The sequence below is a fragment of the Heloderma suspectum genome, chromosome 8 (genome assembly GCF_057233095.1).
Source record: "Heloderma suspectum isolate Gila_16-S chromosome 8, 16-S_ref, whole genome shotgun sequence".
NCBI lineage: Eukaryota > Metazoa > Chordata > Lepidosauria > Squamata > Helodermatidae > Heloderma > Heloderma suspectum.
Genome location: NC_139465.1, coordinates 28208948 through 28226987, shown reverse-complemented (window position 1 = coordinate 28226987; position 18040 = coordinate 28208948). Strand labels below are relative to the sequence as shown.

At 44.4% G+C, this 18040-nt stretch overlaps 1 protein-coding gene across 2 annotated transcripts in view; it reads right to left on the bottom strand.

The window, feature by feature from the left end:
- CDH11 (cadherin 11) overlaps positions 1–18040 on the bottom strand; it is a 153451-nt gene that overhangs the window by 21312 nt on the left and 114099 nt on the right. For both annotated transcript variants that reach the window (XM_084813263.1, XM_084813264.1), the window contains 3 exons: positions 16519–16686; positions 7892–8079; positions 5454–5707 (listed from right to left, as the gene is read on the bottom strand). In XM_084813263.1, coding sequence (XP_084669389.1) covers positions 5454–5707; positions 7892–8079; positions 16519–16686 — 610 coding nt within the window. The remainder of the gene's footprint in view (positions 1–5453; positions 5708–7891; positions 8080–16518; positions 16687–18040) is intronic.

Here is an 18040-nt window from a genome sequence, read left to right as displayed (position 1 = left end):
GATGCAAATGAAGTAATTAGAGGAGAATTATTCAGTGGCCTCAGCTCATTTAATGTCTCCCAAACAGTGTATCACATATTACTTTTAAAATAGCTTTGCAGCAGCATGCTTAGCAAGATAAAAATATTAATTAGACCTACTAAATCACTTCTGGATGGAAATAGATTTCCATTTCTTACTTATGCCTACATATAAACACAGGAGGAGAACTGTTTCATAGCAATGTTTCTGTGCTGTTGTTGTTGTTGTTGTTGTTGTTGTTGTTGTAACTATTTCTTAGGGTGTAACTAGGTATGATCAGGACATGGAAGCCTATTTGGGCATTATAAATTATGCAATTACCATCTTGTGGAGCAGGAGAGCAGGAATGTGGCCTGCTGCCTGGCCCTGCCTCCACTGTTGCATCCTTTGCTGTTCCTGCTTCCACCACCACTGCCACAGGATGGAGAAGATAGGAGCCTACTCTATGCACATAGGCTGCCCCATAATTTGCAACCCTGCATGATCAAGGTACCAAAACAAGATGGGAATCTACATGTATAGAACAGGTTCCCCTCTTCAGAACTTCCCACAACGTATGGGAAGCAGGATGTTGGGGTCGTGCTCTCCATAGAATTGTAATTCCGTGATGCAGAGCACCCAAATAGGGCTAGACCTCCCACTGAAAGTGGCATCCTGTGTGGAGTTCTCTCCAAACCCCAAATCCTGTGATATTACTATTAGAGCTGTGTGCAAATGGCCTCTCAAAATTATCCAGCCTATTTGTGGGCAGAGAAATTGGGGGGATGATTTCACTGAATTTGGGGACGATAAATTCTTCAACAGTTTCTTACAGACAGGGTTCACTATCGGCAGGGGTTGTAGCACAGGCTCTTTCTTTTTTCCTAAGGGATTTTTGGGTTTATTGCACTGCTCTTGCAAGTCGCAATAGCATCAAATATATTGAGGCTTCCACTTTTTTGAGGCCGAATTTTGAATTTGTTTTGGTGGTATTTTTGAGCTTACCTAATCATTGCAAGGTGGCCAAGTGTGCTGTGTGTGTTTTCTCTCTCTACTGCACATTGTTCCATTCCTCTGCAACTGCCAGGAGGACTGAAAAAGCCCCATGGGAGAATTGCCTCATGATGTCTTCCTCATGATGGCTTTAACTGAAGTGCAGGACGCTGAGGAGGCTACAGGCTGCCACAGAGATTACTGCACAATGAATCTCTGTATACTCCGTGGCCACCTCATAAGTAAATTAAGCTCCATGGCCACCTCATAAGTAAAGTAATCACAAGAACCTAACCCATGAGAATTTCTCCAAAATTTATTCTTCTTTGAATTCCTTTTCGAAAGCAATTTCTTTTCTATCAAATCAAATGAGAAAGGTCAAAAAAATGTGGGATAAATTCTTGGCACAGCACTAATTATTATGCTTTGTGTCTCCTTGTCACCTGTTCTACATCATGGGTTGCCACTGGTGGAAGTGAGGAAATCCCTAATGTGATAACATGATATTGTGGGTTAAGTGTTATTTCATGTTATAGGGAGATAACCTAAAACATGTGCATACCACTTTCATCAGCAGCCCTTTCCTCTAATAATATTTGATTCCATCCATAAATGCCTTGTGTGAAAAGTCCATGTGTGTGTGTGTGTGTGTGTGTGTGTGTGTTTGTATTCACTTAGAGATATTATTTCCAATATGTTTTAACAATTCCTGTAAAGTCATTTTAGAACAACTGGTGTCAGTTTAATTTGAATCATTATATGCGTCATAGTTTGCTAGTTTACTGATACATTTACTGCAAATTCATCTATAATACAGCCTCTTCAGTATATAAGAGGCCTGTGTTAAAATCTTGGGAAAGTACTTGTACCTCAGTTCTGTATTCTTGGCTGTTGCAGCTGGCATCTGAATAAGTTGTGTATAAAAAGCATAATAAAACTAAAAGCTGGTTTTAGTGCTATTTCACTATTTAGCGCTATTAATTTTAAAAACTGTTTTAGTGCATAATATAGCTCTGTATAGTTCATATGATACAATGTGTGTAATGATTTCACTGAAGTGTGCAATTGCCGGACTTGTAATGCGAACTTGGCCATCTCATAATGCTTGGCTGCATTATGAAGTGAGTACCATGTCTACATAAGTTCTTTTTTCAATTCAGATTAAACCTGAACTCCAGTTGCCTGTACCTTCATCCCTCCCTTCCTATGCTCCATGGCAGCATCACAGGTGTCAGGAACTCTGGGGAATTGACATTTCCTAGGGTACCCAAGTCCTTAGTATGGGCAGTTTCCAACTGTGTCATTCCATCAGTGCAAATGATGTTGCACTGGAGAAAACTAAATTCTGAATGATGCACAAGAAGGAAATCCAACTAAAGTGACATATGCACAAATGTGATTGCACAAGATGTTGTACATTTGCGCAACTTGTCTGTGCAGCTTGTGGTGCAACCAGTTGTACATTCCAGTTGTGCAACCAGTTGTGCAGGCAGAATGGGCAACCACTTACACAATGGGACGTTTTGGTGGATCTCCACTAGGGATGTTGTGGGCGCCCGACTGGGTCTGGGAGTCCGTTGGACTCTCCCCTCTACTCGCCCCCTCAAACCTAGCTCATTGAGCCACTGTCCCTGCCTACCAAGTCACATGAGCAGCCGGGACTTACTGGACCCTTCCACTTGCACCTGGCAGTCACCCAACATCCATGCGAGCTGCTACTTTTATGGAGGATGGGGGGCTCTAGATTTTTGTATATCTAATGTTGCGCACAACAGGTGCCATAAAGGGCCTTTTCTGTATATCTAATGCTGTGGAAATGGCCCTTTACGGCTGCCATTGTGTGCAACATTATCCATTCATTCATTCATTCATTTTTATTTCATTTCTATACCGCCCAATAGCCGAAGCTCTCTGGGCAGTTCACAAAAATTAGATATACAAAAATCTAGATATAAAATGTAGATAAATCTAGATATAAAATCTAGATATAAAATATAAATCTAGATATAAAATCTAGATATATATAAAAATCTAGATAATAGATATACAAAAATCTTCTGTAAAAATTGTGGCTTGCATGGAGCAGCAGGCAGCTGCAGGGCACTCCTGGACTGCTCGCCAAGCTCTCTGGGGAGTAGGGATGTACGAAAGGCACTTACCTGGTCCCGCAGCTTGCTTTGCAGTGGGGGGGAGGCGCTTCGATTCTCCCCCCGAAGTTTAGGCCGGGGGGGGGAGGCGCCCCGCCTCGCCTGGCCGAAATTCAGGCCGGGGAGAAGCGCCCCGTCTCCCCGGCCGCGAAATAAAAAAGTGAAAAAAAAACACACAAAAACCACCCGTGATAGGCTACGTAACAATTGACGTAGCCTATCACAGCTCACTTTGGAAATCTAGCCGTCATAGGCTACGTAAATCGTTACGTAGCCTATCACGGGTGTTTTGTGGGTTTTTTTACTTTATTTTGTAATGGCGGCGGCAGCAGCCGGTCGGAAGACCGGCCGCCACCCCCACCCCTGACGAACCGCCGCCGAACCCCCGCGGGGACCTGCCGCCGAGAGGGACATTCGAGGGAGGTAAGTCCCATCCCGGGGGGGGCGGGGGGGGTGGAGAATTTCACCAACAATTTCGGGGGGCCGAATGCATTGGCATTCGGCCTCCCCGAGATTCGTGGAGAAATTATCCGCCATCCCTACTGGGGAGTTGTGCAGGTGAATGGCAGCAGCGGTTCCTCGAGCACCCGCCAAGCATGGACTCGGGTGAGTCCATCCATACGTAATCTCCGCTAGCACTAGGGATGTCAGAGAATTCCACCACGAATCTTGGTGAGGCCGAATGCCAGTGCATTCTGCCCCCCCTAAAACTGTGGTGGAATGGCCTGCCACCCCCCCGCCCCCCAGCGGATGCCCCCCGGGACGAGACTTACTTGGGGCGGCTGTTCCGGGCGGCGGTGGTTGCGGCGGCTGGTCTTCTGACCAGCCGCCGCCATTTGCAGTCTTGTCTTTTTTCTTTTTTTTTTTACAGAGACGTGATAGGCTCCGTAAAGACTTATGTAGCCTATCACGTCTGGGTAAAAAAAAAAAAAAAATGCGTATGCAAATGGTGGCGGCTATGGCCACCGCCATTTGCGTTCCTTATCTTTCACCGTCTTAGTCTACGTAAATATTTACGTAGACTATTATGGCAAAAATAAAGTGGAACACAAATAGCGTAGTGGGCGCTATTTGCGTCCCTTTTTGATTTGCTGTTTTAGCCTACGTAAATATTTATGTAGGCTAAAACGGCGAATCAAAAAGGGATGCCAATAGCGCCCGCTATGCTATTTGCGTTCCCCTTTATTTTCGCCATCATAGTCTACGTAAATATTTACGTAGAGTAAGACGGTGAAAAATAAGGAATGCAAATGGCGGTGGCCATAGCTGCCGCCATTTGAGTACGCGTTTTTGTTGTGTGTGTGTTTTTTCCCAAAACCCTCCGTGGCCGGAAATCCAGCTGCGGACAGCCCTGGCCTGGGCCTGGCCGGCTGCTCCGAGGAGCCCTCAGAGCAGAGCGGGCCATCGAGGATTCCAGGGGGGAGGAACAGATCGCCTCCCCGCCTGTCGAGGATTCTGGGGGGAGGGACGGAACGCCTCCCCCCCACCATGAACATAATCCGTGGAAAGGTAAGTGACTTTCGTACATCCCTAGCTAGCACCATTTGAGTTTGTGATAACAACATATATCCACAAGTATGTGAATTCATGCGTAGTGGCCGCCATTTGCATTCACTTTTTTTTTTTTTTTGCCGTGATAGGCTATGTAAATATTTTATGTAAATAAATCACGGCAAAATACAGGGACGCAAATGGCGGCGGCTGCGGCTGCTGCCATTTGCATCTCTGCAGGCTGCCCAGCGGCCGGATGTCCGGCTGCGGGTGGCCCTGGCCGGTGGCTCCGTGGAATATCCACGGAGCGGAGCCGGACGGAGAGAATTTCGGGGGGAGGGATGGAGTGCCTCCCCCCCACCGCGAATGTCACCCTTTGAAATGGTAAGTGACTTTCGTACATCCCTAGAAAAATCTCAGGACTTTTCTGAGAAAAAGTCTTCTAAGAAATTTTAGCTCAGCTCTAGTTGTCATTCTTTATAGAGTTAAGCACCTTCCCCAGGATCTTCCAAATGAAAAAAAAAAAATTCTGAGGGATGATTATGGATACATCTTGTCTCTAATTCAGGTGCAGAGGGGTGATTGTACAATGAAGGACAGGACACTCATACACACTCCTCAGCCACCTCTTAAGGTAGGCACAAGAACCCTGAACCCAACCCATGAACATTTCTCCAAAGTTTCTTATCCTTTGAATTTATTTTTGAAAACCATTTATTTTCTAGCAAATTGAACAAGAATGGTTGAAAAAGCTGTGGGAGAAATTTTGGGCACATCACTAGTTTTATCTCTGATGCCATCTTTCCTGTTTTGCAAGCATACCTTATAGGGCTGTTTTTAGCATCCGGGTCTTTGGCATGTACCCTCCCAACCGGAGCACCAGGGCCTGCATTCTCTTCCACTTCAAAAATATAAGTTGGTGCTAAAAATATTGGTGGTTCATCAGCATCCTCCACATTAATTTTCACAGTTACAGTATCCTTGAATGGTCCATTGCTGATGAACTTTGGGTCAATATGTATATTAGCTGCCTCTACCTTCAGACTGTAGGTCCTTTTGGTTTCATAATCAACGTGCTGAAAGAAACAGGAACACAGTACATCACTCAGAATCAATGCTAAGGCTGCTTTTATAGAAGATAGTTAAGTTTATTTTTACTTTTGTGTGTATCTCCCATACATGCACCACAGCTTTATGTCTTAAGGATTAAGAATGTTCATATGTTAAGCAGTGGAGCTGAAATGATTTTTTTTTCACAACATTATGAATTTCAGAAATTGAATTTGAAAACTGGAGTGTAAGGAATGAAGGGACAAGGATCTCTGATATTTAGTGTCCATCTCTTCATCTCCAAGACAAAGTAAGACAGTCCTGAAAATAAATATTTAAATATTTAAATATTTCATTACTGTTAAAAGTAAAGCAGAGACCATCAACGAAGCAGTTCTGAATGTCTTGCACAGGGCATCCAAAAAGGTCAGAGGTGACATGAAATAATTCTTGGTTTGCATGTCCCATCTCTTCCATGTTCAGGGGGCTCTCAGTGGACTCCCAAATCCACTGAGAGCCAGCACTGAAAGTATTCCTTATTCAGCAGTGATGAGCAGAATGAAACACTTGTGTTCTGTTATTGTTCTGAGATTCTGACATTTAGGGTGCCATGTTAAACATCCTTCGCATGTTTAAAAAATCCTACAACTCCCAGAATCCCCCAGCCAGCCATGCTGTTCTGAAAAGTAGGACTTTTCTTTGTCTAAACATGCATAGGATTGCACCCTTAGTTGCTTATGTCTGGGTTTAATTAATTCCACATGGAAATTTGAATTTTAAAACATAGGTGACAGAATTCTGCATATGTACCATTTCCTTAAAAGTGAGTGTGTGTGTACACCACTCACACAGTTGCACTATTCTGATGATATTGTCATTGAAATAAATAAGAAGATTGGAAAAGGCTGCAGCCTTTGTCTGCTGAGGGGCAAAAATCAATTTGCTGATGAAAAGCTTGGGACGAGAAGGTCTTCAGGCATTCTGCTGCTCTCAACAAGCATTTTAAGGACTGTAGCTTCTTTCACTTTCATGATTGCTCTTAATTGCACTATTTCACTATTCCATCACTTCACTTAAAAAAAAGCAGCTGAACAAATAAAGAAACTATTATTTCCAAAAACGTTAGCAGTTTAGCTTCCATTCTCCCTCAAAAAATTCTGGAAGTGCTCCTCCAGAACCCAATCCAAAATGAAAACCTCTCCTCCAAATTCCATTCTGCGGCAAAATCTGGAGCAGAATCCTACTCAGATAGAATCCACATCCTTCCATCTAATTCAGCTGCTTCAGTTTCTTCATGGTGGTCCCATCATGTGCATTGAGCTCCTCATGAGCCAGGCTTTCTTCATCAAAACCCCACTGTTATTTTGGAACAGATTGCTTAGGATGTCCTGAACAATTTTCAGTCCAAATAAAATGTACAGAGAGGACAATCGATGTGCAGTGTTGTTTAAAACATGGGTATTAATGAAGTTGGGCACTGCTGCTTTCATTTGAAGCTTTGCCTTAGATGTTGAGCTTGATTTTAGTGGTGGCACCAGCTGTATAATGAAAGGCAACGTCATTTTGAATTGCAAGCAGAAACCCTGTAAGTGGCTTAGGCAGGCTGAATCTCTTGATGGGACCATAATACTGCTCAGCCTAGGTTTGCTTTCTTTTCTCTTCTCTTCCTGTTTCTTTTTCTCAGCACAGAATGCATTTGGAAGGAATATTGACAGCTGAAATTATGTTTTCATCAGAAAAGCAGGCACAAAGAGAAATCCCTTGTAATTTTCACATTATCCGAAAATTCACACTGTACTGCCAACTTGAAAATGAATGCTTGATTTATAACCAAAGCAATCCCATCATTTATTTCCAAGTTAATACGCAATATGCTTTGAAGAGCGAATGGTGTTGATTTCTCAAGTGGAAGATCAGTAAAAGAATAATGTACTTTCTTCACTTTAAAAAGATGTTAAGAAGCTTCTATGCATCAACGCTTCCTTTTCATAATCTCTTTCCTTCCATTCTGGCTCCAGGCATTAGCAGATAACAGTAAAATGGGATGCTGGAAGTTAATCATAGCTTCATAAACAAATTATCCAAAACTGCATTTGCAGTGAATTTCTTACCATGGGTGATAATCTATGGCTATTATATTTTCCGTGAGGCATGGAAAGAAAATGAAGTATATTATCCATTAATAGGAATGAAAGGATGGCATTGCTTACCTTCTTAAGCTTGACAACCCCTTCCTGAGTCTCGTAATCTGTTGTAATTTCAAACATCTCTATACCATCTCCATCAATAATGTTGTAAGTTACTAAGCCATTTTCTCCAATATCTGGATCTTTGGCCTTCACTCTTCCAGCTTCCTCCCCTGGGATGGATGCTTCCGATATTGACATCTGGTAAACACCTAGGCAAAAGAGTGATTATTGGCAAATGAGCCATTAAGATTAGCTTTTTTGACTTGGCTAATCTAGATGTGCAAAAAGTAGCACTGCAATTGTTGAAACTCAGGCACTTCATAGAATAGAGGCCTATTGACCAGGCTGGTTGAAGACATTGCGCTGGCTAAGGCAAAGGGCAGGGTGATGTCTCTCCCCCATTCTGGACAGGTGGAAGTTGAATCTTGTAACACCACTGAGAGAACAGCATCCTCCACCACACCTGAGGGTGGCAGGCTAGTTTAGGGAGTATGAGTCAGGTCACATGGCACACATCTCTCTGTCCCCCAACATCCCCATGCCCCAGTATCTGCCACCTGACACAGCTACCTCACTCTGGCTAATGGTAGTGCTGGCCCTGCTATTGACAGACTGCCCATCATTACTCATTTTCTGTATAATGCATAGCCACAAGGGTGTTTTGGCTGCACTTCAGAATTCATTCTCAGGTCACATGGACTGATGGCAAACTGAGAGTTGCATAGAGCTTTCCTGGCAGGTGTGCAGAGCCTCCTTGCCAGACATGTTGGAACAGATTAAAGCCAGTGTAGTAAAAAATGAGGAAAAGCACAACAAAGCAGAATCCACCAAAAATCCAAACAGGAATAACCCAAACAACCCAAAGATCCAAAGTTCTGGAGTACTGCATTGGGGTGCTTCCAACTACTGAAACTCGCCATTGTGATTCAGACTGCTCATCACCTAAAAACCATGGGTTGGTTCCAGATTTAGTCATACTTAGAGCAGACCCATTGAAATCACTGGGACGTGAGGAGGAATGTTGGAGAAATCTGCCAAAGATTCGAACGAATTTAGATTTCTTTGAATCTGACCTGTGGGTTCTGCAGCAGACTGGCTTTTTCTGAGTTGCTTGGACTGGTGGACTGCTTCCCCTGCCCCAAGGGTTTCTGCAAAACCGTTGGGGGGATTTGCATAAATTTGCACTTGTGCTAATGTGTACTTGCACAAGAGGAACAGAATTCTTGCACAACTCTACTCCACCCCCCCGATTCTGTCGATAAGCAGACAACGGAATAAAAAACGCCTGACAATCTGAAGAACACAGATGGAATGGATTTAACAAACTCCATACATCCCTAAACATAAATTACTCATGACTAAATCTGGACCCAGCCCCACATATTTAATTATTATTATTATTAATAATAATAATAATAATAATAATAATAATGAATACTATAGGGAAGGGGTGGACAACATGAGGCCCCCATGTCCATTTATACAGCACCCCCTGCCTCTGCTGCCAAGTTTGCTCATCACACACCTTGCTTCCTGGCAAAATTGTGGCATTTCTGCTCTCTTGGCAGCAATTTCTGGAACCCACTGGGGTTCCAGGGCAACAATACAGCCCCTTGACCCCTGGGAGTTGCACACCCCTGCTATAGGGCCATGCAGGAAAAATGCAGAATGTATTGTGCAGAATGTATTGTGACATGGAGACCATCATCCATGTAACAGCTATTAATGAAGAAATCCAGAGAAAATTGCATTCAAAAAAGAATCATGGAACAACCTTCAACTCCCAGGTGGGTTTCATATCACATATTCAAAAGGATTTCTCCAGAAGCCACAAATCATATGAAAAGAAAGGGATGAGATACTACAGCTAAAACCCACCTACAGGAAGAAAAAGATGGCTTCATGGCTTTCACCTGGAATATGGCCCAGCCAAAGAAGTGAGGCTGGGGGCTACCAAGAAGAGGACCTTCTCTGCTGTGGCACCCCAGTTCTGGAATGAGCTTCCTAGAGAGGCTCAACTGGCACCTCCTTACACTGTGCTTTTTCTGGTGCCAGGTCAAGGCCTGTTTTATTTTCCCAGGCATTTTAGTCTTTTAGCTCTGTTGTTTCATATCTGTTCTTGTATTTTAAATCTCCACATTGCTGCTGTGTTTTACTTTGGTTTGTACTTTTAAATGATGGTTTTAAGCTTTTGCATTTTATATTGTATTTTATGATGCATGTTGTAGTTTTAATTGTTGCAAACCACCCAGAGAGAGCTGCGGCTATTGGGCAGTATAGAAATGTAATAAACAAACAAATAAATAAATATGAATCCACCTTAACTGAGAAAACCGACAGTCCCTAATTGAACATACTGGATTTTCCCTGATGTGGATCTAAGCTAGTGCTGTGCTGAACCCCTCCTGCTAGTTCCTATGCTCTCTGTGAAAGAGGCACTCCACAGCCTCCTGTTTCTCCTCTTATGGGCTTTGCAGAGTGTGAGCAGCCAGAGAGGCTGCCTGTGGAGTGCCTGAGAGCTGCACAATTCTCTTCTTCTTTTTTTAAGTTAAAGGAAGCCTTTAAAACATACACATACATCAAGTGATCCATAGGGAGTTTCTCTAGCTGCCCATGCTACCTGAAAAGCCTATGAGAGGAAGCCCTGTCCAGATAGCTAGGCAAAATCTGTTATTTCCTTTTTTATATATGTTATTTTATTTTTATTATTATTATTATTATTATTATTATTATTATTATTATTATTTAAAATGCACCATTTTCAGGGAACCACTTTGGCTGCTCATGTGCAGCGGACAGCCCATGAGACAGGGCTGGCTCAAGACATTTTGCTGCCTGAGGCAAAGGACAAGATGGTGACCATCCCATTCCGTATACCAAAGATGACTCGACTGGCAGATGAATCTGTCTTCAGCAGTAATGATGGGACAACATTCTCCACTGAGCTTGAAAGCAGCAGGCTTTGGGGGTGCAGAGTAGGCTCTAAGACACACAGTTGTCTCCTTGAACACCTTGCTGCTGCCTCCCAGCATCTGCCATCTGAGGCGACTGCCTCACCCTACCTAATGGTAGGGCCAGCCCTGCCATGAGAGGGTCTTTTCATATAGCATGGGGGCCAGGCAGGGAGACTATGGAGCACACTACGTGGTTGTAAAAGAGAGAACACACGACACACACATGCCCCTCAGCCAGCTCATAACAACCATTTAGGCAGGGATGTATGAAAAATTTGTTTCAATTGATCTTCAATCAAGATTTACCCAGTTTGCATTTCTGGATTGAACACGGACTCAAACGCAATCTGTCAAATGGTCAAAGTCCATACATCTCCAAAATTGCAATGTGATTCATGGACCAATACAACAAAAGTGTCTGACAGCATGCGTACATTTGAAAAATGCATGCTTCTGAAAAATGCACATGAACATGCTTTAATTCATGGGAGAAGAATGCACACATTTGAAAGATAATCAGAAGACACCGAACTCAGAGGCTTCTGATCAGCCAATGCAGGGCAGGTAGAGCAGCGGAGATCTTTCCCTACCTGTCCTCGCACTCTGCATATCTCACTAGATAGGCTTTATAGCCCATCTAGTGACAGCACTTGTTGGGGGGGGGGAGAAGGAGGCTGGCAAAGGCTCAGGATAGCTCATAACATGGCCTCTCCAGTCTCCACCTCCCCCTGCCCACAAGAACATCCCCTTTCCCCCCTCGCCAAGGTCAATTTCCGAACTCGGAGGCCAGCCAGCACAGTTCTTTTCATGCCCGCTGTGGGGGAGTGGGATAGGGGGGCAGATCTCCAACTCCCCCTTCTGAGGTTGGAGTGCTGTCTCTGACCTTGGAGGGAAGAATCCCCAGTATACTATGTAGGGATGGCAGAGAATTTCTCCATGAATCTTCGGGGGGCCGAGCGCCAACGCATTCGGCCCCCCGAAATCAGCGGTGAAATTCTCTGCCACCCCCCGCCACCTCCCCCCGGGATGGGACTTACCTTTGGCGAATGTTAGGGGTGGACGAAAGTCACTTACCTGTCGTCGAAGGCCGTTCGCGGTGGGGGGGAGGCGCTTCGCTGCTCCCCCCGCGAAGTTCAGGCCGGGGGGGAGGCTTCCCGCCTCGCCCGGCCGAAATTCAGGACAGGGGGGAGGCTTCCCCCCTCGCCCGGCCGAAATTCAGGACGGGGAGGAGGCGCCTCGCCTCGCCCGACCACGAACGCAAAAGTAAAACAAAAAACAAAAAACGCCCCCTGATAGGCTACGTGACGATTCACGTAGCCTATCACGGCTAGATCTGCAAAGTCAGCTGTGATAGGCTACGTCAATCGTCACATAGCCTATCACGGGTGACTTAAAAAAAAAAAAAAGCACGTACGTGAATGGCGGCCCCCATAGGGAGCCGCCATTCGCGTTCCTTATTTAGTCGCTGTAGTCTACGTAAATGTTTACGTAGACTATGGTGAAAATAAGGGCAACGCTATTTGTGTTGCCCTTATTTTCGCCGTAGTCTACGTAAACATTTATGTAGACTACAGCGACTAAATAAGGAACGCGAATGGCGGCTCCCTATGGGGGCCGCCATTCGCGTACGCGCTTTTTTTTTTTTTTTAAAGTCACCCGTGATAGGCTATGTGACGATTGACGTAGCCTATCACAGCTGACTTTGCAGATCTAGCCATGATAGGCTACGTGAATCGTCACGTAGCCTATCAGGGGGCGTTTTTTTTTTTTCCTTTCATTGCAATGGCGGCGGCGGCAGCCGGTTGAAAGACCGGCTGCCACTCCCGCCTTGCTCGAACACCCACCGAACCGCCGGCCGGACCAGCCACCGGGAGGAACATTTGGTGAAGGTAAGTCCCGTCCCGGGGGGGGGGGTGCAGGGGGCGGGGGGGTGCGGAGGATTTCTCCCCAAAACTTGTTCAGGGGGCCGAACACGTTGGCGCTCGGCCCCCCGAAGTTTCGGGGAGAAATTCTCCGCCATCCCTAGTGAATGTCCCTCCCGGCAGCGGGTCCCGACGGCGGTTCGTCGGCCTTTCATCAGGGGTGGGGGCGGCAGCCGGTCTTCCGACCGGCTGCCGCCGCCACCATTACAAAGTGTAAAAAAAAAAAACCACCATGATAGGCTACGTTAATCGTTACGTAGCCTATCACGGCTAGATTTCCAAACTCAGCCATGATAGGCTACGTAAATCATTACGTAGCCTATCACGGGTGACTTTGAAAAAAAAAAGCGCTTACGCAAATAGTGGCGCCCTATGGGCGCCACCATTTGCGTTCCTTATTTGGCCCCAGTAGTCTACGTAAAGATTCTTTACGTAGACTACCGGGACCAAATAAGGAACACAAATGGCGGCGCCCATAGGGCGCCGCTATTTGCGTACGAGCTTTATTTTTTTTCAAAGTCACCCGTGATAGGCTACGTAACGATTTACGTAGCCTATCACGGCTGACTTTGGAAATCTAGCCGTGATAGGCTACGTTAATCGTTACGTAGCCTATCACAGGGTTTTTTTTGTTTTTTTTGTTTTTACACTTTGTTTCGCGGCCGGGGAGACGGGGCGCTTCTCCCCGGCCTGAATTTCGGCCGGGCAAGGCGGGACTCCTCCCCCCCGGCCTGAATTTCGGCCGGGCGAGGCGGGACTCCTCCCCCCCCCTCACCTGAACTTCGGGGGGAGAAGCGAAGCACCTCCCCCCACCGCGAAGCACCCCTGCGAAAAGGTAAGTGACTTTCGTACATCCCTAATACTATGGTCCCTCAGACAATGTCTAGGGTCCATAGGGTTGCTTGCTTTATTGATTTTTTAATCATTGTTTTATTGTTTTAATTATTGGTTTTATTGTATTGTATTATCATGATTTTATCCCGTAAACCTCTTTGGAAGTATTACTGTTGTTGTTGTTATTGTTATTATTTTAAATGAAAAATGGTTTAGAAATTCTCTGAAAGTAATACAATAAATAATACAACTTCGTAATAATGAAAACTAGTAATATCAGTACCAATAATTTTGAACTTTGAACACAGATGCCCTGTGATATCTTTCCTTTCACATCACAATAGGGATGCTTGAGAAATTCAGTATTTCTGAATTCTGACAGAAACTGTCCTGTTTCATATATCCCGGACCAATGTGTGAATTGGGACTGAGTTATCTACTAGTGTTTGGACTTTCTAAATATTCTGACACAGTAATTGGTTCAGAGGTGTATCAAAATGTATGGGAGAAATGCATTTTAAAGAGAAAATATGTTCAGACATGCATATTCTGAGAAAAAAGAATATGTCTACAAGTAATATTAAATGCAATTTTCACGCAGACCTTTTTTTAAAAAATCGTGTCAACATGGGATGGAACGGACTGATAAGTCAATGCAGATATGTAGTTTTACCACTTTGTTCTTTAAAATATATGTATATGGTGATTGTCCTCTGCGTTCCTACCTGTGTTTTAAAAAGGAGCTGGGATAAAAATGCGTATATAGACCCTTTTATGTTTGATGTACCACACATATGTTTCATATCTTGGTGTTGACATCCAAGTACAAAAAACTACCTACCAGCCCTCAAAATAAGTGGAATTCAAAGTCTCCATAAAACAGATAAATCCACTGAAAAGCAACTGATGTACAAATTCTGCAATTGTTGCATACTCCTGAGATAGAAAGTAAATCTAAACAGAGATTGCTTTTAAGAATAGAGTCCTTGGCTGTTTCACAGTGTGCACGAATTCATAAAAAAAAGATCTGGAAGAAGGGTGATGCCATTTCTTTGGTCTCTCTTGTTACAAGGCATAATTTTCCTCTCTGAAGTGCATTTTTATTGCTTTGATTCAGCATAGTCTCAACTGTCTCAGTTAACAGGTTTTCCAGCACTTCCCACAAAAAGTCTAGACCACATCCTATTGATCTCAGCAGGGGTATGTTTTTAAAACATCGTCATCCAGTATGTTTTGAAAGTGAGGCACACAAGCCCCAAACCTCCCTCTGTGTCTTAATCTTGCCTTTGGAAATGGTTCACGGTGTGCCACTAAGAAATGGGTTAACCCCTTTATGCATCAGTTCCCCCCCCCTTTTTTTAAAGGGAACTTCAAGCTTATGTTGTCAGTTATGCTACATAAGAACCAGCCCCAAATCAAACTTAATTTGATTAGGGATGGACAAATCTATTTTTAAATCCCTTTCTATAACCTTTCCTGTTTTTGAAGCACAAGTTTGGTCCATCCCATTTCCACATCAGCTTGTGAATGTGTGTGTGTTTGTGTTTTAAGTCTGCATGAAAATGCACATGCATTTTCATGTGGATTTTCAAATTTGTACATATTTTTGTACTCATTTTCCCCAATATATGGATGTTTGTTTGTTTGTTTGTTTGTTTTTGCATATTAGGAGTCTGAAAAAATCACACAGGAAGCCTACATGCTTAGAAAAGGCTCTTCAGTGCAGATGCTTGCCTCTGTCATGACCCTGCTGGAGGAATCCTTCTTCTCCATGGAGCTAGATGACACCCTGGAAACACCCATATCAGGAGATCTGGAGGAGCCTGGGCCCTCAGGGGAGAGGACCGAGGGACCATCCCTGAAATAACAGAGTATCATTGCCTTAAAAGGGAAATCAGTCGGGCTCCTGTAAGAAGAAGCACCAAATTCCAAAGAAGAACTCCTCAAGAGGAGGGAACTCAGGAGCAAAGTTTGTTATGTACTGCAGCTGAGCCTCTGGTGGAGCTCAGGAGGCTCTGGTAACATAAGACTGCCTGCTCAGTTTAGCCTTTGTTGGATTAATGCTGTTGCTGCAGCTCCTGTTATATTGTGCCCTGATTCATGTTTGGATCTCCATATTGTCAACTTTAGGACTTCTGTCTGTCGCTCTATTTTGGAACTCTGATTATACTTGACTGATATCCTGTGCATTTGACCTTGTCTATGACCCTGACTTCTCTCTGCCATGTTTGTCCAAGCTGTGCTTGACTGTTGGCTTGTTTTGACTTCTCGACTGCAATTAACTTTGTGTTTGCATAACAAAGAGCTAAACTTCGTTGAAGCAGGGCAGCCTCAAACTGGCAGAGGGAAACTGATAGAGATGGAGGGGGCAGAGCTTCTGTGGTCATCTGTGCTCTCCCTCCTTCCTTGTCCCTTTTACATGGAAGAAGAATGCCTGTATAGGATTAGAGATGCCACTGAAAATGGTATCACCAGTCAAGTTCATCTATTTCATGGAATACCCTCCCAAAGGAGGTATATCAGGCCTTGACACTTTATTATTGTAAGTGTTTGGCCAGAACATGTTTATTCCAGAATACTTTTAGTTGATTAGGGCTGCAGTCCTATACTCACTTACCTGGGAGTATACTTTTAAGTAAACATGTATAGGACTGCACTGCAGTTCTCTTAGATATTGATATTTTAGCGCAATTACCTCTATGATTGGTGTTGTTTTGTTGTTGGCATTTGTGTATGCATGTGTTTTAATTTTATGTTGGATTTGTTGTGTGAGCTGCTTTGAGTTCATCTCATGAAGAAAAAAAGGATATAAGTTACTAAAATAAAATGAATACAATTCTTTATGATCTGGAAGATCACTTATTCAAAGTCATGACACAATGCCCCCCCTCCCCCATTGACCATTGTAGGAAACAGGGCTCTTTTTATGTTAACTTACTCTGCGGGAACTTTGGTGGGTTGTCGTTGACATCAGTAAGTGTAATGGTCACTTTGGTTGTCCCTGAGAGTCCTCCCATGTGTCCTCCCATGTCCTTCGCTTGTATGACAACATGATATTCTTCTTTTGCTTCTCGGTCCATGTTGGGAAGAGCAGTTCTAATAATACCTTCAGGTACAAGAAGGGGGGAAAAGGGATCAGAAAGCATTCTTTAAATAATCAATTCACACTAAGAATCAGACTTGATATAATGTACATGCACTTGCATCAGTACTGGCCCAGATTCCTCCTGCTAGTTGTGTGCCAGACAATTAATGTTCAGTAATTATAATAGGGCTGTACGAAAGTCACTTACCTTTTTGAAGGGTCACATTCGCGGTGGGGAGGAGGCGCTCTGTCCCTCCCCCCAAAATTCTCTCCGGCCGGCTCTGCTCCGCAGAGATTCCGGAGAGCCACCAGCCGGGGCTGCCCGCACCTGGACATCCGGCCGCTGGGCAGCCTGCAGGGACGCAAATGGCGGCTGCCGTAGCCGCCGCCATTTGCGTCCCTGTATTTTGCTGTGATAGGCTATGTAAATATTTACGTAGCCTATCACGGCAAAAAAAACAAAACAGCGAACGCAAATGGCAGCGGCTACGGCGGCCGCCATTTGCGTTCCCTTTTTTTTTTGCCGTGATAGCAAAAAACGGCAAAAAAAAAAGGAATGCAAATGGCGGCCACTACGCCATTTGTGTCCCCCCCTCTTTTTTTTGCCATAATAGCCTACGTAAATGTTTACATAGGTTATCGCGGCCAAAAAAAAGGGAATGCAAATGGCGGCCGCCGTAGCCGCTGCCATTTGCGTTCCCTTTTTTTTGCCGTGATAGGCCATGTAAATACTTATGCAGGCTGTCACGGCTTCTGCAGGGATGCAAATGGCATTCCTGCATTACCCATGTTAGGCTGCATAAGTATTTACATACCCTATCATGGCTATAGTAAAGAAGCGAATGGCAGCCACGGACGTGGCCACCATTCGCAAGTCAGCGCGAATCCTGTCTTGCCGGGATGCAAATGGCGGCGGCCGTAGCCGCTGCCGTTTGTTTCCCTGCAGTCAGCTGTGATAGGCTACGTGAATGTTTACGTAGCCTATCACGGCTGAGTGAAAACAAAAACCAAAAACCACGCGTACGCAAATGGCGGCACCCATGGGCGCCGCCATTTGCATTCCTTATTTTGGCATGTGTACTCTACGAAACATTTACGTAGGCTATGGCGAAAATAAGGGGAAAGCTATTTTCACCGTAGTCTACGTAAATGTTTATGTAGACTGCACGGGCCAAAATAAGGAACACAAATGGTGGCGCCCATGGGCGCCGCCATTTGCATACACGCGGTTTTTGTTTTTGTTTTTCACTCAGCCGTGATAGGCTACGTAAACATTTACATAGCCTAACACGTTGTTTTTTAAAAATCTAGCCGTGATAGGCTACGTAAATCTTTACGTCGCCTATAGGGGTGGATGAAAGTCACTTACCTGTCG